This window comes from Oryctolagus cuniculus, chromosome 3, assembly GCF_051225735.1.
Source record: "Oryctolagus cuniculus isolate XC-2025 breed Fujian yellow rabbit chromosome 3, ASM5122573v1, whole genome shotgun sequence".
NCBI lineage: Eukaryota > Metazoa > Chordata > Mammalia > Lagomorpha > Leporidae > Oryctolagus > Oryctolagus cuniculus.
This window is the reverse complement of record NC_142869.1, coordinates 107,361,910-107,388,810: the sequence shown is the minus strand read 5'-3', so window position 1 is coordinate 107,388,810 and position 26,901 is coordinate 107,361,910. Positions and strand designations below refer to the sequence as shown.

General features: G+C 42.5%; 1 protein-coding gene across 1 annotated transcript in view; it reads right to left on the bottom strand.

Moving 5' to 3' along the window:
- Positions 1 to 26,134, bottom strand: part of MCM6 (minichromosome maintenance complex component 6) — a 48,892-nt gene extending 22,758 nt beyond the window's left edge. Inside the window, exons 1-8 of the mRNA XM_002712120.6 lie at positions 25,974 to 26,134; positions 21,896 to 22,042; positions 19,206 to 19,316; positions 17,407 to 17,656; positions 11,898 to 12,063; positions 11,486 to 11,631; positions 9,686 to 9,836; positions 2,481 to 2,622 (exon numbers count right to left, since the gene is read on the bottom strand). Coding sequence (XP_002712166.2) covers positions 2,481 to 2,622; positions 9,686 to 9,836; positions 11,486 to 11,631; positions 11,898 to 12,063; positions 17,407 to 17,656; positions 19,206 to 19,316; positions 21,896 to 22,042; positions 25,974 to 26,080 — 1,220 coding nt within the window. The 5' untranslated portion in view covers positions 26,081 to 26,134. The remainder of the gene's footprint in view (positions 1 to 2,480; positions 2,623 to 9,685; positions 9,837 to 11,485; positions 11,632 to 11,897; positions 12,064 to 17,406; positions 17,657 to 19,205; positions 19,317 to 21,895; positions 22,043 to 25,973) is intronic.
- Positions 26,135 to 26,901: the final 767 nt, after the last annotated feature.

The window sequence follows — 26,901 nt, the reverse complement described above, 5'->3', positions numbered from 1 at the left end:
ACTATTTAAAATAATTGAAATAATTGAATAATTGAAAGCAGAGACTCAGATATCTGACAGGCCAATATTCACAATAACAGTATTTACACAAGGTAAAAGGTAGAACTACCCATATGTACATTTATGGATGACATAAAAGACAGTGTATATACACAAAGGAGTATTAGCCTTAAAGACATTCTGGCACATGTTATTGGATAAAGCTTGAAGATACTATACTATGTCAAACAAGCTAGAAACAAAAAGGATAGGCTTAAGCCACCACTTGAGATGCCTATATCCCATCAAAGTCCCAGCTACTGCATTTGCAATCCAGCTTCTTGTTAATGCACTTGTAAGGCAACAGATAATAGAACCTGGGTTCTTGCCACCCAAATAGTAGACCAGAATGGAATGTCTATCTCAGCTTCAGTCTAGCCAGTTTCAGCTGCTTCAAGCATTTGGGGAGTGAATCAATACAGAAGATCTTCCTGTGCCTTTCAAAAAAATCATACTTATTCATTTAGAATCTTTAAGAATACAGTTTCAATTTGGGAAGATGAAAAAACTACAGATGGATGATGGCTACACAACATAAATGTACTTTATGCCATTGAACTGCATGCTTAAAAATGGTTAAAATAACAATTCTTACATGTATTTTATCACAATTCTAAAAAATTGAAAAAAAATTAGTCATTGCTCATAGCAGTATTATTCTTAAAAGCTAAAAAGTAGAAACAAGTTAAATGCCCACAACTGGGAAATAAATTAAGTGTGGTATATCCACAGGACAGAATGTTATTTGGCAATAAAAGGAAATGAAGCACTGATATGAGGCTTATACGAAGCACTGATAAATTCTACAACATGGCTGAACCTTGAAAACATTATACTAAGTGGAAGCCAGTCAGGCTTAGATAACATGTTCCAATAGAGACAGTGAAGCAGATTAGCAGTTGTTCATGGCTGGGGGAACAATGCAGGATGAAAATTTTCTAAACTTAGTTTGATAATGGTTATATAATCCTGGGGAAATGCTAAAAAAACATTAAACTGTACATTTTAAGGCAACGAATTTTATGACATGTAAACCATACTACAATAAAGATGTTAAAAAAGCCAGTTATAAAAAGCTATTTCTGCCCAATACAATCACATACAATATAATACTGCTACAAGAGGCAAGATTACAGACAGGTTTCTGTGTTGTTTTTTTGAGTAGAAATGAGAACAGAAGGGGGAAAAAAAGTATCCCTCTTTAACATAGAACTATCATCCTCAATCTAATCATAACAAAGGAACTACTTAATTATAAAAGCTCCAAAATAACTAGAAATGTTCTATGATATATAGCAGTATCATGTTAAATTGCCAAAACAATTAAAAGAAAGGCATCTTAATGTCATATGAAGCTTTTCTTGTGTTTTCGGCAAACAGATTAGTTTTAATACTCATGGCTCAATGTTTTCACCTACAATGAGTTCAGCATGTTACTAAAGCTGAGAGTTTTTGCTTGCCTCCCTGAAAAAAAGGGTTTAATTCACATGCCCATCTGGATGCAGCCAAGACAAACATTTCTATCTCTCACACACACCCCACCCAGAATGTAGCAGGTTTTCAGCACCTGGTTGAGTTTGGAAATACAGGTGGGTGTTTGGTGTAGTTATTAAGATGCCACTTGGAGGACTGGTGCTGTAGTACAGTGAGTGAAGCTGCTGACTGCGGTACTGGCATCCCACATGGACACCGGTCCAAGTCCCAGCTGCTCCACTTCCTGGGAAAGCAGTGGAGGATGGCCCAAGCTCTTGGGCCCCTACATCCACATGGGAGACCTGGAGGTGGCTCTTGGCTCCTGGCTTTGGATTACAGCAGCTCTGGCCACTGCGGCCATCTGGGGAGTGAACCAGCAGATGGAAGACCTCTCCCTCCCTCCCTCCCTCCCTCTCTCTCTGTGTATAACTCTGACTTTCAAATAAATAAATCTTAAAGATTTTTTTTGTATTCTTAGTTTCAGCAATTCTATACATAGGAATTTCCCCAAAGCAAACAAACAAAATGTATGAATACATTTATGATTATCAATGTGTAATCACTACGATAAATTACCCTGTTAAAATGTCTCACAGCGTTAGGGAAATAATCTTTAGTATATGCCAACAACAAAAAAGGCAATTATAAAAATAAATATGGGAAAATGTTTAGAGTACATTAATATAAAAATATGTACACTGAGATTTATAACAACAAATATATATTCATGAATTCTAAGACTTTTATGTAAAGATTATACAAAGGTTAATTCTAGGCAGGACTGGAATCAGGCAATTTTTCCCTCTTCCAAAAAAATTGCAAAATATTACATCTAATTTTAAAATTTACTAATATTTAATTTATGAGTTATACAGTCAATTTACATTTTTCTCACTCTAGTATACCGACTACATTTGTGGTAGCACAGCAAGTCTAGGACTACACACACTTTCTTTGTTGTCACTTACTTAAGAAACTGGCTCTTAGCTGTACTCGGGTCACCAACAATACAAACATTTATGTCCCCTCGAAGAGAGGTCCCTTCCCCTGTTGTCTTTGGAACTCCACCAAAGAGCATCAGCAGGACACCCCGTTTTACTTCATCATTGCCTAAAATCAAAAAAAGCTACAGATTAAGAAGTAGTAATTGTTCAACATGAAGTTAAAACACTTCCACAGGAAACTACAAAGCCATGTTACCAACCAAAAGGCAGAGGTAGCTGAGGCAAGGTATTAGACTGGAGTCAAAACACCAGGCTTCCCATCTTGGTTTGTGCTATGTGCTAAGTCACCCAACTACTTCAATGTCTTCTCGAACCACAGAAGTCAGATTCCAATGCTCACCATCCTATCAGCCTTTCCTTGTCCTTGAGTCCTACTTCCTACACAAAGCCTCTCCCAATGTATGAGTTCTCAAACATCTCTCTTCTTAACTGAACTAAGAGGGGTCTAAGAATGGGTCATGGAAAAACTATGCATGGATTTTTTTTTTTGTGCCAAAATAAACATCTTTTAATTCCTTTTTCCTGTACACTCTTAATTTTTCCTCTATCTCAACAACAGTCTACCACATTTGTTCTAATGAAAGCCCTTGTTGTTTCATCAAGAATTTGAAGAAATGGGGCTGGAGTTGTGGTTCACAGGGTTAAGGTGCTGCCTAAGACACTGGCATCCCAAACGAACCCTGGTTTGAGTCCCTAACTGCTCTGCTTCCAATCCAGTTCCTTGCTAATGTGCGTGGGAAGGCAGTGAAAGAAGGCCCCTGTTACCCACACGGGTAACCTGGATGGAGTTCCTGGTTCCTGGTTCTGGTCTGGCCCAGCCCCAGGCACTGCAGCCATTTAGGGAGTGAAGCAGCAGATGGAAAATCTCTATCTTTAATTGCTTTTCAAGTAAACACCCCCTGACCAAAAAAAAAGTTTAAGGAAATGGTTTATGACATTTCTTTTTTTATCACCTAAATACAGGCTAACGGAACTGATATGGATTAAATAAGACGCTGAATGCAATCTATAGCTGCTTCTATCTAAAACCTATTCATAAAATCAGTAAGAAGGAAGCCTACAATTATTTTAGAGTATTATGCTATTAAAGGAAATTTTTTTGAAGGATTGTTATCTGTCAACTCCATCAACAAAGTACTGGCATATTTATACAAAATGATTTTTTTTCCTCCCCTTCCCCCGCCCCACAAACTGATTTTTTTTTTTAAGTTTTTTTTTGAGAAGTAGAGTTACAGACAGAAAGGGAGAGAGAAAGGTCTTCCATCCATTCTTAAAAAATAGGAAGTTATGAGCATTGTGGTATAACAGATGAAGCTGCCACCTGCAATGCTGGCATTCCATATAGGCACCACTTTGAGTGCCAGCTGCTCCACTTACAATCTAGCTCCTTGCTGATGTACCTGGGAAAACAGCAGAAGATGACATAAGTCCCTGGGCCCCTGCATGCATGTGGGAGATGAACCAGCAGGTGGATACTTTCTCTATATTTCCTTCTAACACTGCCTTTCAAATAAATAAACCTTAAAGGGGCCAGTGCCGTGGTATAGTAGGTAAAGCTGCTGCCTGCAGTGCCTGCACCCCATATGGGCACCAGTTTGAGTCCCAGCTGCTCCATTTCCAATCCAGCTCTCTGGGAATGACCTGGGAAAGCAGCAGAGACTAGCCCAAGTGCTTGTACACCTGAACCCACATGGGAGACCTGGAAGAAGCTCCTGGCTCCTAGCTTCAGATTGGCCCAGCTCCAACCGTTGCAGCTATTTCGGGAGTGAACCAGTGGATGGAAGATCTTGCTATCTGTCTCTAACTCTGCGCTTCAAATAAATGTAAAAAAAAAAAAAATTAGAAAGTTGGCCAGAGCCGTGGCTCAATAGGCTAATCCTCCGCCTAGCGGCACCGGCACACCGGGTTCTAGTCCCAGTCGGAGCGCTGGATTCTGTCCCGGTTGCCCCTCTTCCAGGCCAGCTCTCTGCTGTGGCCCGGGAGTGCAGTGGAGGATGGCCCAAGTCCTTGGGCCCTGCACCCTATGGGAGACCAGGAGAAGCACCTGGCTCCTGCCTTTGGATCAGCGTGGTGCACCTGCCACAGCGCGCCAGCCGCGGCAGCCATTGGAGGGTGAACCAACAGCAAAAGGAAGACCTTTCTCTAGATCTCTCTCTCTCACTATCCACTCTGCCTGTCAAAAAAAAAAAAAAAAAAAAAAAAAAAAAAAAAAAAAGTTAAAAATCCAGGTGAAGGCTGACTATGCAAATATTTAGGCAATCTGAGGGCTGCAGTGCCCTAAGGTTTGTCTCTGTAATATCTTTCTTATGAAAAGATATATAAAAAAAAAATCACACATCAGTGAACCAGCAAGATCTGGATTCAGGCAGTAGTACAACTGATGTGGAAACTGTTGCAGACATTAAAGAACTTATTAAAATAATGTCAAGAAACATGGAAAAATAAGGAAGAACAGGCCGGTGCCGCGGCTCACTAGACTAATCCTCCGCCTTGCAGCGCCGGCACACCAGGTTCTAGTCCCGGTCGGGGCACCGGATTCTGTCCAGGTTGCCCCTCTTCCAGGCCAGCTCTCTGCTGTGGCCAGGGAGTGCAGTGGAGGATGGCCCAGGTGCTTGGGCCCTGCACCCCATGGGAGACCAGGAGAAGTACCTGGCTCCTGCCATCAGATCAGCGCGGTGCGCCGACCGCAGCGCGCCAGCCGCAGTGGCCATTGGAGGGTGAACCAATGGCAAAAGGAAGACCTTTCTCTCTGTCTCTCTCTCACTGTCCACTCTGCCTGTCAAAAAAAAAAAAAAAAAAAAATCAAGGAAAAGTAAGGAAGAATGGCAGAACTACTGCTTACAAGAAGTGACACTCTCACTGATTCAAATATTCATGCAAGTGAAATGTCTGACTGCTGAATTTGGTAAATAGCACAAAGAAGCACCTGAAATAATTATTCCCTTAACTGAAGATGTTCTGTTAACAGGAAAAGAAGAGTTTCAATGCTTGAGGCATCGGGGCTGGCACTGTGGTGCAGCAGGTTAACGCCCTGGCCTGACACGCCAGCATCCCACATGGGCACTGGTTCTAGTACCAGCTGCTCCTCTTCCGATCCAGCTCTCTGCTATGGCCTAGGAAAGCAGTAGAAGATGGCCCAAGTCCTTGGGCACCTGCACTTGTGTGGGAGACCTGGAAGAAGCTCCTGGCTCCTGGCTTCGGATCAGTGCAACTCTGTCCGTTATGGCCATCTGGGGAGTGAACCAGCTGATGGAACGCCTCTCCCTCTCTCTCTCTGCCTCTCCTCTCTCTGTGTACCTCTGACTTTCAAATAAATAAATAAATCTTAAAAAAAAAAAATCATCTTTAGAGAGTCTTATCTGCTATTCAAAACATGAAAAAATTAAAGGAAACTTATGAAGGGAGAAAGAGTGTTTGGTTGAACAAATAATGGGATTTCTTAACGTACTACATGGTAAACTGAAAAATTAAGTTGTGACATTTTCTGAACCAAGAATCTCTAATAGGTGCCAGTGCTGTGGCATAGTGGGTATAGCCGCTGCCTGCAGTGCTGGCAAACCATATGCGTGCCGGTTAGAGTCCTGGCTTCCCCACTTCTGATCCAGCTCTCTGCTATGGCCTGGGAAAGCAGTAGAAGACGGCCCAAGTCTTTGGACCCCTATTTGGGAGACCAGAAAGAAGCTCCTGGCTCCTGGTGTCTGACTAGCCCATCTCCAGCCATTGTGGCCATTTGGAAGTGAACCAGCAGGTGGAAAACCTCTCTCTGCCTCTCAAATAAATAAATATTTTAACAAATCTCTAATAAGCTGAAAATTAAAATGTTTAACATAAAATATAAGGAGAAACTATTGATTACCTTGGGTGAGTTTCTAGAAGACCATTTACCTCTGCCTAAGGGAAGTGTTAAAAAGATTTCTATTAATAATATTTCTCGTGATCCCTATAACATAATTAGGGATTCCTTTTGGTCACCTCATATTGAGCTTCTGCTGCATACTGGAAATGTCTTGAGATATCCAGAAGAGCCAAAAGTAAAATTAGAAGCCATCAGTAAAAGAACAGTCTCTTATTCACCAATAAAACAATCTTGGCATCCAAATATAATGGAAACACAGAATTATTTGGATTGAGAACATTATTTACAAATGAAAGCACAGTCCATCTTCCCTTTATCCTTAAATGATACATGCTACCATCCATTATTATTTTAAAATGGTCTTTTCTTATTCAGTCAGTGCTTTGGTGTTTTAAACTGTATTAGGTAAAATATAAGTAAAAAATATTCCTGAATTAAAAACATTTAATGTACCTTATATAATATTCTTTGGAAAATTATTTATTTATTATACTGCTAATAACATTTTTCTTTTAAAATCTATGACAGTATCTTTATGCATTTTGAGTTCCATCCAGTGCAAAATCCTTTATATTCAGTAATGGAAAGGCATTTAATTGGCCGATAAATTTTAAAAAATTAAAAGATTTATGTATTTATTTATTTGAGGGGCAGAGTTAGACAGAGGGAAAGACAGGAAGAGTTCTTCCATCCACTAGTTCACTCCCCAAATGGCTGCCAACAGCTAGGGCTGGACAGACCTGCAGCCAGGAGCCTCTTCTGGGTCCTGACACGGGTACAAGGGCCAACACACTTGGGCCACCTTCCACTGCTTTCCTAGGACACCAGCAGGGAGCAGCTGGATTGGAAGTGGAGCAGTTGGGACTTGAACCAGCACCCATATGGGATGCTGGCACTGCAGGTGGAGGCTTAACTTATTGTGTCACGGCACCAGTCTCTGCAGATAGTTTTTAAATTGAAGTCTTATCAATGTAGAAGACTATGTAATTTAAAATATTTAGCAAATTTGTTTTACGCATGCTGCCTTATTTCCAGATCCGCTAAAACGAAATACAGTGTGCAAAGCCAGCCTAAAAACTAAATGGAAACAGGTATTATATGAGAAGTGACATTATTAATCCACTTGAGTCTGCTGATTATCAATAAGAGGTATTCACTAAATTTTGTTAATTCTTTGTGAATTTTCTGTAAAATAAAATTCTCTCAAAAAAAAAAAAAAAAAAAAACCCACCCCAAAAACTTAAAGATGCAAAATGTTTTGAGGGTATGGTGGTTTTCAAATAACCCGCAAGTTGTTTGACATGCCTCAGTGTAAGTGATCAAATTTAGTTCTTTTTCCATGAGTGTCAGCTGCACTTGCTTTTAACAAATAGCACACAGAAGTAAAGGTCTATAACTTCTGAGCCTAGGTCAGGAGACATTTTACTTCCTCCTTATTTTGCTCCCTTGTATCAAGTGCTCTGTAAAAAGCAAGCTGCTATGTCATGAAAATACTCAAAGAGCCCTCCCATATCCATGTACTGGTTCACAACTAGTACTAACTGGTAAGCCATCTGAGTAAGCCTCCTTCAAAGTGGTTCCTCTATCCCCAGTCAAGTCTTCAGACAACAAAAGGCTCTGCCAATGTCTTCACTGCAACTTCAGTGAGAGATCTGGAACCAGAATCATTCAGGTAAGGCTCTCTAAATTCTGACCCACAGACTGTTCAGGTAATGCTTGTTGTTTCAAGTTAGTAGGTTGCACAGCAATTGATTAACTTATGAGGGGAGTATAAAGCATAAAAATGTTGACATAGACTCACTGCAAGGGAATAGTCTAATATCTATGAAGAGTTAACATAAAAGGTTTCAATTGTTCCACTGATCAAAGGTGCAGACAGAAAAAAAAAGTTAATTTTAAATAACTGAAAATATTTACCCAACAGAAATACTCATAACCTTATGAGTGTTTTCTACAATTCCAATTAAGTAGGGACAACAAGGACAGAAGAGTTAAAGGGTTGGGGCCAGCACTGTGGCACAGTGGGTTAAAGCCCCAGCCTGAAGCACGCATCCCATTTGGTTGCCAGTTCTAGTTCCTGCTGCTCCATTTCTGATATAGCTCTCTGCCAAGGCCTGGGAAAGCATCAGATGGCCCAGGTCCTTGGGCCCCTGCACCCACATGGGAGACCCGGAAGAAGCTCCTGGCTTCGGACCGGCTCAGTTCCAGCCATAGTGGCCATTTGGGGAGTGAACCAGAGGATGGAAGACTTCTCTACCTCTACCTCTCTCTGTAACTCCGTATTTCAAATAAACAAAAATAAACCTTAAAAAAAAAAAAAAAAAAAAGTTAAAGGGTGAAAGAACAAACCTGAATATTTAATTTTATCTTTCAATACATGAAGGGGATTTAATAATAGTGAGCAGCTGGCAGGAGCGACATGAGCCAACCTCATTAAGGTTTTGGTCAAGAATATACAAGCATATACTATGGGGGTCCCATAAGATTACAGTGAAACTGAAAAATTTTTATCTTCTACTGATTGTACCATTTTGATAGTCCATCTATTTTTGATGAAGCTATTGTCAACAATCTCATTGTGCTACAGTCACACAAAAGTACAGCAGTTTTGTACAATACATAATACTTGAACATGATACTAAATGACTGTTACTAGTTTATGTATTTAAAGTGCAGTTCTGCCATAAGGTAAGGAAAAGACTAAACAAATTTTATTTTAAAAATTTTCTGACAAAATACAAGGACATTTCAAGAATTTCATGACAAAGATACAAAAATATGGAGTTTATTGTGGTGTAAAATTTTTTGAAATCCATGCATAGTTTTTCCATATCTATTTTCCATGCATTATGAAAAAAATCTTTGTACCAAAATATTAATACTTTCAATTCCATTTTCCTAAGAATTTTTGAAGTATCCTCATATACATAAAATTTACCGTTTTAAACCTTTTTAAGTGTGTCAGTTACCTGGTGTTAATGTTAAATTATTTAACAATTACTATCCCTTTTCCAGAACTTTTTCATTATCTCAAACAGAAACTCTATCCATTAAATACTAACTCTATTTCCCCAACTTCTACAGTACCTGATAACCTCTGTTCTACTTTGCCTCCTTGCATCTATCTATTCTGGGTCGTTCATCTAAGTTGAATCATAATTATCTGTCCTTTTGTAAATGACTCCTACCAAATCCACTAAAAATTTTTCATATGACTTAGTGCTTTACAATCATTGTATATATAAAAACATTAATGCTGTTTATAATCATTATGCTGATTTTAAGCTTCAGCCACAAACGGAAGAACTCTTACCATGTATAGTAGGAAACAAGCTGGTACAAAGATTGTGGTATAGATTTTTATCTTGACTCATTTCAAATACTTTCTCCCACTCCTTCACAGTCATTTGGTTCTTAATGCTCTCAGCTGTCTGTTCCTCATCTCTGAGCTCTTTCCCTCCAAACTGAGGGATGGAGAAAAAAGGAAAAAAATATTAGTAAAGAAGAAGCCAAGGGGCGGGCGCTGTAGTGTAGTGGGATAAGCCTCCGCCTGCAGCGCTGGCATCCCTTAACGGGCGCGCCAGTTTGACTCCCTGCTGCTCTACTTTCGACCCAGCTCTCTTCTATGGCCTGGGAAAGCAGAAGTAGATGGCCCAAGTTCTTGGGCCCCTGTACCCACGTGGGAGACCTGGAGGAAGTTCCTGGCTTGGCCCAACTCCAGCTGTTGCAGACATTTGGGGAGCAAACCAGTGGATGGAAGACTTTTCTCTCTCTGCCTCTCCCTCTCTGTAACTCTGCCTTTCAAATAAATAAATCTTTAAAAAAAAAAAAAAAGCATCCAAAATAATATTAAGAAAAAACTTCACTACAAACAGAAAATAGACTTGGTAAGTCAACATAATTTGACTATAAAGTTCCATTATTATTTTTTTTTAATTCCTAAAGTTAATAAGACCTCAGTTTACAAGAAATACTTAAGGCTTTGTCATTATCCATTCAGTTGAAAAAAGCTATCACGAGGGACCAATGCTGTGGTATAGAGGTTAAGCCACTACCTGCAGCACTGGCATCCCATATGGGCACTGCTAATTTGAATCTGTTCCACTTCCCATCCAGCTAGCTTCCTGCTAATGCACCTGGGAAAGCAGTGCAAAGTCAGTCTAAGTCCGTGGGTCTCTGCACCCATGTGGGAGACCCAGAAGCTCCAGGCTCCTGACTTTAGCCTGGGCCAGCCCTGGCAGTTACAGCCATTTGGGGACTGATCCAGAGGACGGAAGATCTCTCTCTTTGTCTCTTCTTTTCTCTAACTCTGCCTTTCAAATAAATAAAAATTTTAAGACAGCTATCACTATTTCAAAATATTATTTAGAATGGATATGAATACTCAAGAGATGAGCCATAGAATGCTAATCACTGATTTATTTGAAGAGCAGATTATGTTCATCCCTTTTCTAATACTGGATTATTGGGACAGGCACTGTGGTATACCGGGTTAAGCTGCTGACTGCAGCGCCAGCATCCCACATGTGCACTGGTTCAAGACCCAGCTGCTCCACTCCCAACCCAGCTCCCTACTAATGTGCCAGGGAAAGCAGTGGAGGGATGGCCCAAGTGCTTGGAGAGATCTGGAGAATAAGTGGGAGATCTGGAGGAGAATTCTAACTCCTGGCTTCAGCCTGGCCCAGTCCTGGCATTCCAACCATATGGGGAATAAAATCAACAGATGTTTCTCCCTCTCTAATTCTAACTTATAAATAAAATAAATCTTAAAAAATATATACTGGGTTATTTTCTAAACCCTTTCCCACTCAGGACACAGAACTAAGTTAACTGAATGACAGTTTCGCCAGGAAACCATCACCCTCAGAAACAGCAATTAACTTCACTTCCCACATTGCTGCTAAACTTTATTTATTCAGGACACAGGAACTATGACAACACAAAACCAAAAACAATACTGATAATATGCATGGCATTTAAAGCACTGAGCTCTTCAGGAAAATCTAAGAATTAGTTTTAAATGTGAAGAATCAAATTAAACCTCAAACCCCTACTTTTAATTCTGGCAGCTTAAGAAGAGGTGTTTTTTAAACTCAGCCACATTAAGACTTACCCTTGGGTTTGTTGGTGCAACAAAGCAGGCAAGAAAGACCAGCCTGTAAGAAAGGTCCCTGACACCAAGAGCCCGGAGTCCTCGAATACCTTCTGTCTCATAACCATCAACACCACTGACACGGGAATTAGTTTCTGCACGTGCTCCTGAAAGATTGAATGGTAGGTTGCATTGCAGATCTAACATTAAATGTGCTGAGAACCAAAACTGATCAATCAAATGAAAGCAATAAATTTAAAGATTTCACATAAACTTTGAAAACTTTCAGAACAGCATCATTTGTAGCAAAGGCATTTTTTTTCTTCATATTGCCTTCCTCAACTTCTGATTGGTGGTCAAAAAGACAAGATATAAAAAGCTAGGTAACCTACAGTTCAGGTAACAGAATTTATTTCAGACACAGATTACTGACCTGGTGTGCTAAGCTTGGAGACGTCAGGCACAACTATCAATGTCCCTGTGAAGTCACATTTGTCACCAGCTTGAGCGGATTCCACAGCCTCGGCCCTCAAGATTACTTCTAAACTGCGGGGGATACTCCCTCGAGGAAGCTCAGCTTGAGTCTCCTGAATGCGAACCTGCAACAAACAGCCAAGAATGATGCCATGCAATACAAATTAACTGCCGTACGTAACAAAGTGTTTATTTTGAACCATCTTACTGCTTAAAGTTTTTTTCAAGGGCTTTTTTTTAAAAAAAATATTTTATTTATTTGAAAGTCAGAGTTACACACACAGAGAAGCAAAGGCGAAGAAGACAAAGAGGTATTCTATCTGCTGGTCCATTCCCCAACTGGCCACAACGGCCAGAGCTGCATTGATCCAAAGCCAGGAGCCTCCTCCAGGTCTTCCCATGCTGTTGCAGGGGCCCAAGGACTTGGGCCATCTTCTACTGCTTTCCCAGGCCATAGCTGGATAGGAAGTGGAACAGCTGGTCTCAAACCGGCACCTAATATGGGATGCTGGCACTGCAGGTGGTGGCATTACCTGCTATGCCACAGTGCCAGCCCCTTTTTTTAAAGTTACTTAAGAGGCAGATAGTGTGCTCTCCTTACCTTCCACTGGTACTTCCCAAATGGCTTGGGCAGGGTTGGGATGAGGCTAGGAACCCAACCAATCCAAGTGTCCCACAAGTGGGAGAAACTCAATTAATTGCAGCCAACGTTGTAACATAGCAGGTTTAAGCTGCTGCTTGTAATGATGGCATCCCACATCAAGAGTGCCAGTGGGGATTCCCAGCTACTCTGCTTCCAATTCAGCTTCCAGCTAATGTCTCTGAGAAGGCATAGGCTAATAGCACAAATACTTGGGCCCCTGCCATCCATGTGAGAGACTTGGATGCAGTTGCTGGCTGCTGGCTTCAGTCTGGCCCATCCCTGGTAGTGCTGGACATTTAGGGAGTGAACCACCACATGAAAGATCTCTGTTGTTCTGCCTTTTAAATAAATGAATGAATAAATCTTAAAAACAAAAGATCAAACTACTTTAGCCATGACTCCTGCCTCCCAGGGTGCACACACATTAGCAGGAAGTTGACAGAAGCAGAGCTGGGACTCAAACTCAAGTACTCTAACATGGAATGGGAATGTCCCAAGTAGCATCTTAACTGCTATGCCAAACTCCCATACCACTAATGGTCTTTTCTAATCTGTCAACATTCATCCTAAAAATTCCCACCCTTAATCCTATTTTAGTCAAACTCAATTTGGTGAGAGATCACCTCTATTAAAAACCTTTAGGGAAATGCATGAAGTTTGTATTTCTTAAATAAAAGGTTTCTTTGGGGGCGGGGGGAGGGGGGGAATAAATTGCTTTTTAACAACAAAAAAACCCTTCAGGAATAAGTGTTTGGCCTAGCTGTGAAGATGCCAGTTAAGACACATTTGTTTTATATTAGGGTACTTAGGTTCAATACCTGCCTAAGGCTTGACTACCTTCATTAATAATGGAGACAGTAAGAGGCAGCAATAATGTTGTAAGTCATTAGGTTTTGTCACCCACAGGGGAGAGCTAGAATGTGTTCTCAACTGTTTTCTGTTGTGGGCATCTGGGGAGTGAACCAGTAGATGGGAGCTATGTTTAATGAACTTACAAAATTGAAAAACTTTACTCTTAAAAATAATGGTTTTCTTTCCCTGTGTTCCAAATAACTCCTGTAAATATCTATTTTGTTTCACTTCTCCTAAACTTCTCAAGTGAATTTTATAAAAAAAATTTCAGGCCGGCGCCGCGGCTCAATCTGCTAATCCTCCGCCTTGCAGCACCAGCACACCGGGTTCTAGTCCCAGTCGGGGCGCTGGATTCTGTCCCAGTTGCCCCTCTTCCAGGCCAGCTCTCTGCTATGGCCCGGGAGTGCAGTGGAGGATGGCCCAAGTGCTTGGGCCCTGCACCCCATGGGAGACCAGCAAGAAGCACCTGGTTCCTGGCTTCGGATCAGCGCGGTGCGCTGGCCGCAGCGTGCCGGCCACGGCGGCCACTGGAGGGTGAACCAACGGCAAAGGAAGACCTTTCTCCCTGTCTCTCTCTCACTGTCCACTCTGCCTGTCAAAAAAAAAAAAAAAAAAAAAAATTCAAACATACCTTTATACCCTCCACTGCAATGCAACAATTGTTAACCATAACAGGTAGACGCTAATGGAGTTTTACAGTACTATTTTAAAGTATAAACATCAAAACTTTGCCCAGAATATTTTAGCACTTATTTCTAAAATAAAGACAATCTTTTATGTAATACCACTATCACACTAGAGAATTAAACAATGGTTAACCCCGTTAATATCTTCCACTATCAAATGTCCCCAGTTGTCAAAATCAACTTTATTTTATTTGAAAGGCAGAGATGAGGGAAGGATACTCCCCAAGTACTTATAACTGGAGTTGGGCAAGGCTGTAGCCATAGGTCTGAACTCAATCTAGGTCTCCCACATGGGTGGCAGTGGGACCCAGAACTCAAGGCATCATCTGCAGCTTCCCATAAAGTGTAGTTAGCAGGAAGAGGGAATCGGAATCAAAGTCAAGACATAAGCCTGGACATTCTGATATAGAAACAGGTGTCCCAAGTGGCTTGTGTTTTTTTTAATTTGAAAGGCAAAATGACACTGCAAGATAGACAGATAGTGAGAAATCTTCTATCCACTGGCTGACCTCTCAAAAGGCCTCAATTGGGCAGGGCTGAGCCAGGTCGAAGCCAGAAGCCAGAAACTCCATCCTGATTGCACACATGAGTGGGAGGGGACCAAGCACTTAGGCCATCATCCAGTTTTCCCAGGTGCATTTTTGCAGGCAGTAGCTTAACCCGGCTCCAAAGTAGCTTTCTAAAAAACTTTAAAAATTTTTATTTATTTGAAATTCAGAGTTACAGAGAGAGAGGGAGATACAGAGAGAGAGAGAGATTTTCCATCTCCTGGTCTATTCCCCAAATGGTCCCAAGAGTCGGAACTGGACCAGTCTGAAGCAAGGAGCCAGGAGCTACTTCCAGGAATCTCATGTGGATGCAGGGCACCAAGCACTTGGGCCATCCTCCGCTGCTTTCCCGGGCACATTAGCAGGGAGCTGGATCGTAAGCGGAACAGCTGAGACAAACCAATGTCCACATGGGATGCTGTTTCAGGCGGCGGCTTATCTTCTACACCATAGCACCAGCCCCCTAAGTGGCTTCTTAACTGCTGTACCAAATGTCAGCTCCAAGAACATCCTTTATTATAGTTATGTTCTTTCCCCCAAACCAAGACCTAGTCTAGACACATGCTTTGTATCTCACAGTCACATCATGTGGTAGACACACAGTTATCTTCCATCCTCTGGTTCACTCACCAAATGCCTGCCAACAACCAGGGCTGAGCCTCAACTTCATCCAAGTCTCCCATAATGGCAGGGGACCAAGCACTTGAGCCACCATCTGCTGCCTCTCAGGATGCATTAGCAGGAATGCCAGACTGGACATGGAGCAGCCATGACTTGAACTAGCACTCCAATATGAGATGCAGGCATTTGAAGCAGTGGTTCAACCTGCTGTGCCACAACACATGGCCCGCATCATGTTCTTTTAATAAACTCTCTCCTAAAGTATTGATGCTTCTTATAAATTATCAGATTGGCTTAAGAAAATTAAGCTTAAGAAAACTGCCTTAAGAAAAACAGAATTCAACTTTACTCGTTTTACTCTGATCATTTCTCCATGCTAAAGCTTCTCTTCTTTGCATATCCTATAGAAATTTACCAAGGTCTGAGAGCTTCTCTCTCTTTTTTAGAAATTTATTGGAGTCGGTGCTGTGGCACAGTGGGTTGGTTACACCTCGATCCACGGTGTTGGCATGCCATATGGGTGCTGGTTCATGTCCTGGCTGCTCCACTTTCAATCCCGCTCCCTGCTAGTAAGCCTAGGGAAACAATGGAAGATGGGAGACCCGGAAGAAGCTCCTGGCTGCAGACTTCAGCAAGGCCCAGCCCTGGTCATTGTGGCCATTTAGGGAGTGAACCAGCAGATGAAAGATCTCCCCTCACCTCTAATTATACATTTATTTGAAAGGCAGAGTTAGAGATAGGAAGAGACAGGAAGAGATCTTCCACCTGCTGGTTCACTTCCGAAGTGGCCCCAACGGACAGGACTGTGGCAGGCTGAAGGTAGGAATCTGGAACCCCATCCAGGTCTCCCACATGGGCATCAGGGGCCCAAATGCTTGAGCCATCTTCCACTGCTTTCCCATGCACATTAGCATAGAGCTGGATCAGAAGTGGAGTAGCTGGGACTCACACTGGTGCTCATATGGAAATACCAGCATCACAGGTGGTGGTTCAACCCTGAGCCATGATGCTGACTCCTCCTCTTCATTCTTACTACCATCGCTTCTTACCCAGGCAACTAAAACTACCTGTTAAGATTTATTAAACACTGTCCCATTAAATTTCCCCTGGAAAAAAAAAAAAAAAAAGAAAAAAAAAAAAAGAAAAGAAAATCTGAGTCAGTGTTTGGTCTTCAAATCAGAGTACCTGACTTCAAGTCAGGAATCTGCTCCTGATTCCAACTTCCTGCTAAAGCACATCCTGGAATGTAGCAGGTGATGGTTCAAGTGGTTGAGTTCCTGCCACCCATCAAGTACAAATGGACTGAATTCCCAGATCCTAGGTTCAGCCTGGCCCAATCCAGGCATCCTGGGCATTTGGGGAATGAACCAGGAGATGAGGACTTTGCCTCTTAAATAATATAGCTGTATCTCCAATTCTTACAGACAGTGCTGAACTTGTCAACTAAGATTTAAGGATCCAAACACCTATAGGCTTCATATGAAATCATCTCTCAGCTGACCTCCAATTTGGATCTTAACACTTCAATCATGATCATCTCATAGCTTCCATCTTAGCCTGTCCATTCACTCATGCTTTTTTTTTAACCAATTCAAAGTTTTATACTAATATATTGCTACTTCTCCTAAGTTTTCTTAACTCCAATTCTTCTTCATCATTATCATAATAGCTACTGTTTATTCTTTGACAAATATATTTCTTTCCTTTCTCCCCTTTCATATTTATTTGGAAGAAAGAGAGACAAACAGACAGTGCTCCCATCTGGTTCACTCCCCAAATGCCCACAATGACAGACTAGGCCAGGTGCCAAAGCCAGGAGCTAGGAACTCAATCCAGCTCTCCCAAGTGGGGGGCAGGAAACTAATTACTTGAGCTATCACTGTTCCCTTCCAAGATCTGCATTAGCAGGAAGCTGGAATCAGGATACAGAACTGAGATTCAAACCCAGGTATTCTGGTATGGGACACAGGAATCTTAACTACTAAACACACATCTCTATGGTCACTTTCAACGATAATTCACATAAAGACTGAATTTAACATTACCTAAATAAACTAATTGCAAGGGCCAGAAAGGGAATCAGAACTGAATCTGGTCTAAAGAAAAGGAAAGAAATACCTTCTGAAAATCAACAAATCTCGATTTATTTGTATCCAGCAAGAATCTTCTCCTATTGGCACAAACTGGGTTTCGGCAGATATTTGGCTGTGTGTATTTGAACTGCTGTTCTACATCCTTGATCACTGTCTGACAGTCCAAGCACAGGAATGTTCCGCTCACTAGCTCTGGGTGAACTGGGTGAGTCCGTACCACCTGCCCACTGATGCGGGTGAGCAAACCAATTCTGGATGAAGTGAGTTCACGAATCCTGTTTAAAGATAAATATCCCACTAGTAAATATTCATTTCTCAACTAAGAAATCTTTCCATCCTAATGAGAAAATTCAATGATAATTTACACTTTAAAAAAAAAGGCAAAGTGTTCTTTGGACACTACTGAAAAAAAACGATTCTTTGTCAACACCCCTATTCCTAAATTACACAGTGCACACATATTCACAACAAAACATATAGATGAATAAATATGAAAAGCTAACTAAAGGACACCAAATAAAGTTAAAATTACAAACAGGATAATCTCAGCTTTGTTTTATATACTGTTTTTGCTTATCTACAATTTCTAAGAAATCATTAATTACTTTCATAATGAAGTTATCAAAGGAAAAAATGTTATACTCAGAAGTTGAAAAACTATTTCACACATACATTTTATATGAAAAACTTGGTAATTTCGTAACATATTTTCAGCAGTTTTAGTTCTCAAAAATACCACTTCAGTTACGCGACCCCCGAGCGGTCGGCGTCCCCCAACTTCTTAGAGGGATAAGTGGCGTTCAGCCACCCGAGATTGAGCAAAAATACCACTTCAATTTCTTTCAATAGTATCTTTTTAACGTAATTACTAAAGACTATTTGAAAGCTTTGTATTTAAGATAACAAAATATTCAGAAGATTTATAAATCTCTACAAGTGTTCTGAGTGCTATTTTCTCATTTTTGCCCCAAGCTTCCCTTTTTAAATGTGCTATAAAATGAACAATCATAAGAATCTGCTTCACTTTACTTACCATCCCATCTTCATAGAAAATCATGTTTTTCTAAAACTAAATGTTCTGTACAACCAGGTGTAACTAGAAAAAAGCCAATCTGTTTACAAAATGTGCACACAAAACACTATTCCTCCCCCCATATTCATCAATTTATAAGTACTTTCTTTTTATTTTTTTCAATTCTTGTCACTACCAAGCATGAATAAGTAATTTTACAGCAAGAAATCTACCTTTTGCATGATTAGGTAGAAAAAAAAATCTAAACCAAAAGATTTTACATATGAAAAACTGAGGCCCCAGGAGGCAAATGTGATTTGTGTGATATTAAACAGCTCGCTATAGCACATCAGTGTAACCTCCCAAATTTTCTGACTGTCAGCCAAATGGTACCAATATTATTTGGTGAATTCCTTTTCTTTTTTTTTTTTTTTTTTTTTTTTTTTTTTTTTTTGACAGGCAGAGTGGACAGTGAGAGAGAGAGACAGAGAGAGAAAGATCTTCCTTTGCCGTTGGTTCACCCTCCAATGGCCGCCGCTGCAGCCGGCGCACCGCGCTGATCCTGGCAGGAGCCAGGAGCCAGGTGCTTTTCCTGGTCTCCCATGGGGTGCAGGGCCCAAGCACCTGGGCCATCCTCCACTGCACTCCCTGGCCATAGCAGAGAGCTGGCCTGGAAGAGGGGCAACCGGGACAGAATCCGGCGCCCCAACCGGGACTAGAACCCGGTGTGCCGGCGCCGCAAGGTGGAGGATTAGCCTATTGAGCCACGGCGCCGGCTGGTGAATTCCTTTTCTAAGAAGAGTTTTTCTTACTTGTGTCTAGTAGGCAGGTCTTGAAATGCAACATAAAAATCCTTGGCAAGAGGGATCTCTTTCCGGTCTTTGACGAAAGTTTTTAAGGCCCGACACAGGTAAGGGTAAACTCTGAAAAAGAAAAAAGTCAGCTGATAGCTCAGATATCTTACATCTCTCTTGCAACAGCTGAGTCTAAGGAATTTCATCTGGTCACAATCAAGCCCTAGGACTTAACTGTACAGGACATTTCTATCATCTAATCTGGGTTTAAGAGTCTCTTTCAACCCTCTCCCATCCCACCACATAACACCAAAGATAAATGCTATACCTATCTTATCTTTGAGTAATTTAGCACTCACATTCTAGTGACAAAGGTCACTCCTTTGTCCAACACAACTCTACCTAAACCATCTGTCTTGTCAGTATGATGCTGAATACTGTGAGTTTTCACAGGGCTGTTTACAATCTAATTAAGACAACTTCATATTTGTTGTCAGGCCCTAGCATATATAGTAGTTTTTGGTTACATTCTTAACTGATAATGGATGAGGATAAGGGAGAAATTTAGCAAACACGCAGAAATGTTTCACTTGACTGGTTCATCTGGTGTATCTTAAGTCCCCAATAGCTATGGTAGCTTGGTTTAAGGAACAGACCTAGAACTTCTCTGAAAAAAAAAAAAAAAAAAAGATGGACAGCTCATTTAGGAAGTTTAGCACAGGTACTCACTCCTACCTCTAAACCTAATTTTCTCTCTCTCCCTCACTTGTGAGGATTCTAAGTCTTCAGGGTATATATTCTTCCAACCTTTCTTTTTTTTATAAAGATTTTATTTATCTGAAAGACAGAGCTAGAGAGAGGAGACACAGAGATAAGAGATCTTCCATCCATTGGTTCACTCCCTAAATGGCCACACAGGCCAGGAGGGACCCCGCCAGGATCTAGGAGCTTCTTCCAGGTCTCCCAGTGGATACAGGGGCCCAAGAACTTGGGCTATCTTCCACTGCTTTCCCAGGCACATTAGCAGGGAGCTGGATAGGAAATAGAGCAACCAGGATTCAAAGCAGCACACATATGGGATGCCGGTGCCACAGGCCTTACCACTATGTCATACCCCACAACTTCAGCACCCCTTCCAACTATTCCTGATAGTCAGCTACTACCTAAATACACAAGACAATTCTGTCTCCAAATCCACCAAGAGAGCATAATTCTGGCTACTTATCCCTGGATTTACATTTCTCTTTCATGACTATCCCGTGTTTATTTTAAACTGATTATAAAGACAGTCACATTTACTGTGTACCAGTTCTTGTGTACGAAGATGGTTCTTGCTGTAATAACAATTGAAAGTAGAATGAAACCCTGTATTAGTAAATATAATGCTTAATCACACTATTTCTACTCACCTCGAAAAAAAAAAAAAACACTTAACTATATTAGGAGTTGAGATTATACGATGCCAACATCCTACATGGGCACCAGCTGGAGACCCAGCCACTCCACTTTTGATTCACTTCCCTGCTAATGCACCTGGGAAAGCAGGGGAAGATGGCCCAAGTACTTGAGCCCACGCCACCTACATGGGATACCAGAATGAAGCTCTTGGCTTTGGCCCAGCCCAGCTCCAAGCCTTGCGGCCATTTGGGGAATCAGCAGATGGAAGATACCTCACTGTAACTCTCCCTTCCAAATAAAATAAATAAATACTTAAAAAAAAAAAAAAGAAAAATACTTTATATTGTTAAGTGAAAAGAATGCCCTTTAACATACACAGAGAGCCTTACAAATCATTGCACTTGCAGACTTGGAAGACTTAGAACTTCATTGCTGCAGACCCGCTAATGGTGGTTATTTATGAGTGGTGGAATTACAAGTATGAAGATAGAACTATGGGAGGCTCCCCACTTTCTCTGTTTTGCAAATTTTCTACCATTACAAATGTAATACAAACATTAGGTTTATTATCAGAAAAAAATTAAACTTTATGGGAACAAGAAATAAAACATTACTGCAACAGACACTGCTGGTTCAAGAAGACTTTCTATACTGACAACTTTCTGAAAACATCTGGTTGGGGGTGCTTCCAACAAATGAAACAGCAATAGCACTAAGTACCCGACACAAACTGAGTAGATAGTTTTTCTCTGAGGGAAAAACAGAAAACAAAGGTTTTCAATATTTGTACGTGAGAAAAATTCAGATCCACATAGGCCTAGATTAAGCTTAAAGCAGTACTAGGACCACTGGTTGTTATCAAAGAACCACTCCTTGGAGGGAAATAAGAACTGGGACAGCTATCCTTCAAAAAAACCAACAAACAGAAAACAATCGCAGATTTTATTTATTTGAAAGGAAAAGTGAGAGAGACAGAGAGATGATGTTCCATCCACTGTTTCACTCCCCAAATGGCTGCAACGGGCAGAAGCCAGGAGCCAGGAACTCCATCTGCGTCTTCCAGGTACTTGGGCTATCTTCCACTGTTTTCAAAGGCACAGTAGCAGGGAGCTAAACTGGAAGCTGAGCAGCCAGGACTTGAACTGGTGCTCTGATATGGGATGCAGCCAGTGCAGGCAGTGGCTTACCCTGCTATGCAACAACCCCAGCCACAACAGCTACCTTTTTGTCTCTTCTTAGATTTCTAGTCTTATAGCTGGTTTCCCAGGCTCTACTCCTAATCAAAGTAAGGAAAATTAATATACCCATACCTATAGAATTCCTCTTGAATGGTGGTGGAAAGTTGCTGGTTAAATTGTTCCAGGTCCACAAAACTCACAACCAATGTGTTTCTCTCTGGACGAATTAGCTCCTCTGCTAACTGCAAATACTTAATTTCTCCGTCACTGCTCTGGAACCTGTGGGTAAATGCAGGTCAGATCAGACTGAGGAGTTAAGCAATAAAAACAATCATCTGGATGTCTGAGAACTCCATTTATTAGACAGTCGGCATTTTTTTAAGACAAGCCCCATGTGCAGCTGTTCTTAACTTGGGGCAACTTACCCTTCCAAATATTTTTGTTGTTATTTTTAAAAACAGCTTAGGACATCATCTTACCTCATAAAATTGCTATGAAGATTAAATTATTCTTATGAATTTATCTGCACAATACTCAGAATTTAGTCATTGGATTTGAAACCCAATTTCTTAACATTTTCCAACCAACTATTAACTGTGCTTTTATTAGTTATGTACAATTAAGACTAGGAAACGCTGAATCAAGAAATTCAGGCTAAAAATTCAAAGATTTAATTTCAACAAGAAATTTAAAAACTGACAGATTAGTTGGTGATTTTAAGAATAAAACAAAAACAATGTACTTCACTGCCTAACACGTAAAAAAATGGGAACATGAATACACACAACATAAATTTTTCCCCTGAAATGTCAAGCAGACTATAACACATTTACTTTCTGTTCTTTTAATATACAAATTCTTGTCGAAATACATCATGCTCTGACTCTTCTAAATATTTTATCAAACAACATCAATGTGCAAAATCACTACACCAGAGGTACCTGATGCTTAAAATGGCAATGTTGTTTCTGCCCTAGGGATGACACTCTCACAGAAGACAGGTAAACAAGAGGGGAGAGAGATACTCCTACTACGAAGTGTAAGAGATGCGCTAGGGTAATAAAAACTAACTCTGCCTACTGGAATATCCAGAAAAAGATTCATATACATAAAAGGTCGCATTAAAATTCTGCCACAAAAGACTTAAAAAAAATGTTTTACATATGGAGATCTTTGCTCAATGTATTTTTTTTAAGGATTTATTTATTTAAAAAGCAGTTACAAAGAGAAAGGCAGAAACAATCTTCTATCCACTGGTTCACTCCCTAGATGGCAGCAAGTTCCGGGCTGGGCCAGGAAGAAGCAAGGAGCCAGGAGCTTCATTTGGGTATCTCACCTGAGTGCAGCAGCCCAAGGACTGGGGTCATCCTCCTGCTCTATGCAGGATGGTGATAGATAAGACAAATAGTCTCTGTATTTTTTAAAAGTCAACTCCCTTTCACAAATTCAATTTGATTCACCATTCCTTAAGGAATAAGAGTCCAAATTCTAAACTCTTCTTTCCAATTTCACTTCCAAAACCAGCCTCAAACATCATCCACACTCCTGTGCTTTCTCTATCTTTGTTGCACATTTTAAATGTCTGTAGCCAGTCTCTATCATCTGATTTTCTTTCAAATTTTAGTCTTGAAGCCAGTGCTATGGCACAGCCTGCAGCACTGGCATCCCATATGGGTGCTAGTTGAAGTCCCAGCTGCTCCACATCCAATCCAACTCCCTGCTAATGTGCCTGGGAAAGCAGTGGAGGATGGCCCAAGTACCTGGGCCCCAGTCATCCATGCAGAAGACCTGGATGGAGTTCCAGGCTCCTGGCTTTGGCCTGACCCATTTGGGGAATGAACCAGTGGACAGTCAATTCTGTGTGTCTCTCCCTCTCCTTGCAACTCTTTCAAATATATAAATAAACCTTAAAGAAAGAAAGAAAGAAAGAAAAAAAACACAGAGAAAGAATTGGATTCACATTCCAAAGTGGCTGACAGGTAAAATTAAATTATATGGAAAACAAAGGTTTGGTATTGCTTGAAAGGTTATAGGGTTTCACAAAGTTCTGAGTCTTTAGTTGGGCACTGAAGACTCAGCTGTCAGGCCATATGTATTATTTCCAAAGAGCAGGAAACATAAATTAAATTATGGTTTTAAGTATAGCAGGATTTCCTAAAACAACATTATTCACAGTAGCTGAAAGGTGGAAACAACTTCAGGGTCCATCAGCAGATGAGTAAGCAAAAATGTGATATAGACATACAATGCAATTTTTTAAAAAACAGTTTAATCAATTTCTTTTTTTAAAAAAAGGTGTTTTTGTTTTTTGACAGGCAGAGTTAGATAGTGATAGAGAGAGACAGAGAGAAAGGTCTTCCTTTTTTCCGTTGGTTCACCCCTCAAGAGGCCGCTACGGCCAGCGCATTGTGGCCGGCGCGCTGCACCGATCCGGAGCCAGGAGCTTCCTCCAGTCTCCCAAGCGCGTGCAGGGCCCAAGGACCTGGGCCATCCTCCACTGCACTCCGGGGCCACAGCAGAGAGCTGGACTGGAAGAGGAGCAACCGGGACAGAATCCGGCACCCCAAGCGGGACTAGAACCAGGGGTGCCAGCGCCACAGGCGGAGGATTAGCCTAGTGAGCTGCAGCGCAGGCTATTTTATTTGAAAGACAGAGCACAGGAAGAGGTAGAGACAGAGAGGTCTTCCATCTGCCGGTTCACTCCCCAGGTGGCTGCAATGCCCAGAGCTGCGCCAGGAGCCAGGAGCTTCTTCCAGGTCTCCCACGCAGATGCAGGGGCCCAAGTACTTGGGCCATCTTCTACTGCTCTCCCAGGCCACAGCAGAGAGCTGGATCAGAAGAGGAGCAGCCGGGACCAGAATCGGCGCCCATATGGGATGCCAGCACTTCAAGCCAGGGCTCTAACCCAATCAATTTCTTTGAAAGTGTGATGAGGGAAGGAAGAGATTTATTTTTCAGCCTGTGGTTCACTCTACAAATCCCCACAAAAGCCAGGGGTGGGCCAGGTTGAAGCCAGGAGCTCCATCTGGGTCTCCATTGTGGGTGGCAAGAACCCAAGTACTGGAGCCATGATCTGCTGCCTCCCAGGCATATTTGCCTTAGTGAGAAACTAGATCAGAAGAGGAGGCTGGACTCAATGCTAGGCACTCTGATGAAGAATGCCAAGCAGGGGTTTCCCCTGCCGCACCACAAGGTCAGCCCCACAATGTAATGTTATTCAGCCTTAAAAAGCAGGGAAATTCTGATCCATGCTAAAATACACATTTTGACATTAGGCTGAGTATGAGGCTTTGAAAAACAAGCCAGACCCCTAAGACAAATACTGCATGATTCCACTCATATAATAATCAGAATTCAGTGATAAAGAATGAAGGTTGCCAGGGGCAGGAAAGGGAGGATGAGGGTTAGTTTAATGGGCATAACGTTTCTGTCTAGGAAGATGAAAATAGTTATGGATGTGGATGGTGGTGATGGGTGTGTAACATAAACGCATTAATGTCACTGACCTGCGCAGGCAAAACGGGTTAAAATGCTAACTTGTCAGGTATGTTTCACCACAATTAGGGGAAAAAAAACAAAACACTTCCCTAAGAGTTTATAAGCCACCCAGGAGGCAGCCGAGTCCACCTTTAGGAGGAGAGTTGCTAAGAAATGAAACGCTGGGTGGTGCCAGGCCGGCGGAGGCGTTAGGAGAGACCGGGATCCAAACAGCTGGAAACCCCGCGGCGGGGGCAGGCGGACGAGGAAGGGCTGCAGGCAGGAACCCAAACAGCATTCGCTCCGCCGCTTCGAAACCGGGCCCGGCTCCACAGCCCGAGCAGCCCTCCGACCACAACGTCCACGGTAAACCAAAACTTTCCTCCGCGCAGTCTCCTGGGGCGGCCCCGGACCCCCGGGCAGCCAGCCGTCCTGGCCGAGCCGCAGGTTCCACAGAGGCCACCAGCGCCGTGGGCTGTAAAGGATCGACGCAAAAGCTGAGGATGCCGTGGGGTCCAAGGGCGGAGTGACGCCCCGACATGGCTTCTACCCCAGAAACAAGCCCAGCCCCGTCCCAAGCTCTCTGCGGCTGCCAGGCCTGGAGCCTGCAGTGGGGCGGGGGCTGCTCTTCCCGGGCGCGCGACCCCTGAGCTCCCGAACGCGCGCCGGTCACACGGCCCCGCCCGGCCCGGAGACCCCCGGCTTGGGAGGCCCTGGGCGCCGACCGACTTACTCCTCCAAAAAGTCCAGGAACAGTTTCTGGCACTTTTCGGCCACCTCGTCGCGGACTTCCAGGTGCTGGCTGCCGGCGCCCGGCTCCGCTGCCGCCGCGAGGTCCATAGCTTTCCAGCGTTCAGAGCCGCCACGCTAGACCGCCACGAGCCGCTTCCCCCCGAGACGCTACCGCTTTGCGCGCGCCGCCGCCGCTTCCGTCCCGCCCCCCTCCCAGCCACAGCCAATCGTGGCGCAGAAGCTCACGGATTTCGCGCCAAACCTGCCCAGTGAACTGCGGCGTCTCACAAAGCTCCACCCTCTGCACGGAGATTTCGCGCCAAATGTAAAGACCTGGAAGAGGCCGGAGCCCGAGGCGGGGGCGGGGGGGGGGGCTTGTCTGCCTTTGCGCCTGCGCAGGGTAGTCGTACCCAAGAGAAGGGGGGGTTCTAGAACGAGTTAAAAACTCGGATCTTTGTATGGGTAGTTTTTCAAAAAGTTCTTCAGATCATTCCACTGATATTAATTGAGCGGTGGGGTTAAGGCTGTGTGAAGGAGAAAAAACCGACGTGAAATGCGTAGTTGAGGAAATAAACTGCAAACCACAGGCTAGAACTTTGTGAGAGGAGCGCGAACAGTTGCTGGTGGAGCAGGCGGTGATGCTGGTTGGTGCTGACCGAGGGGTTGTTGCTTCTTCTGCCTCTTGAGTCGCACCCTCGACTTAATTTCGCTTGCTTCTCCTGCTGTCTACTCTGGCCATTCCTGATTGGCCTGCTTTGTAGGCACCTCTTAAGCGAATCCCACTTGGATATCATCCTATCCCCCACTGGATTTAACTGTGGAGCTGATGACTTTTAAATGTGTTTCTCCAACCAGTACTTCTTTCTGTGCTTCCAAAATATGAGGAAGAAACTGGAGTTTGCCACCACCGCCACCCCCCTTTTAGGTAA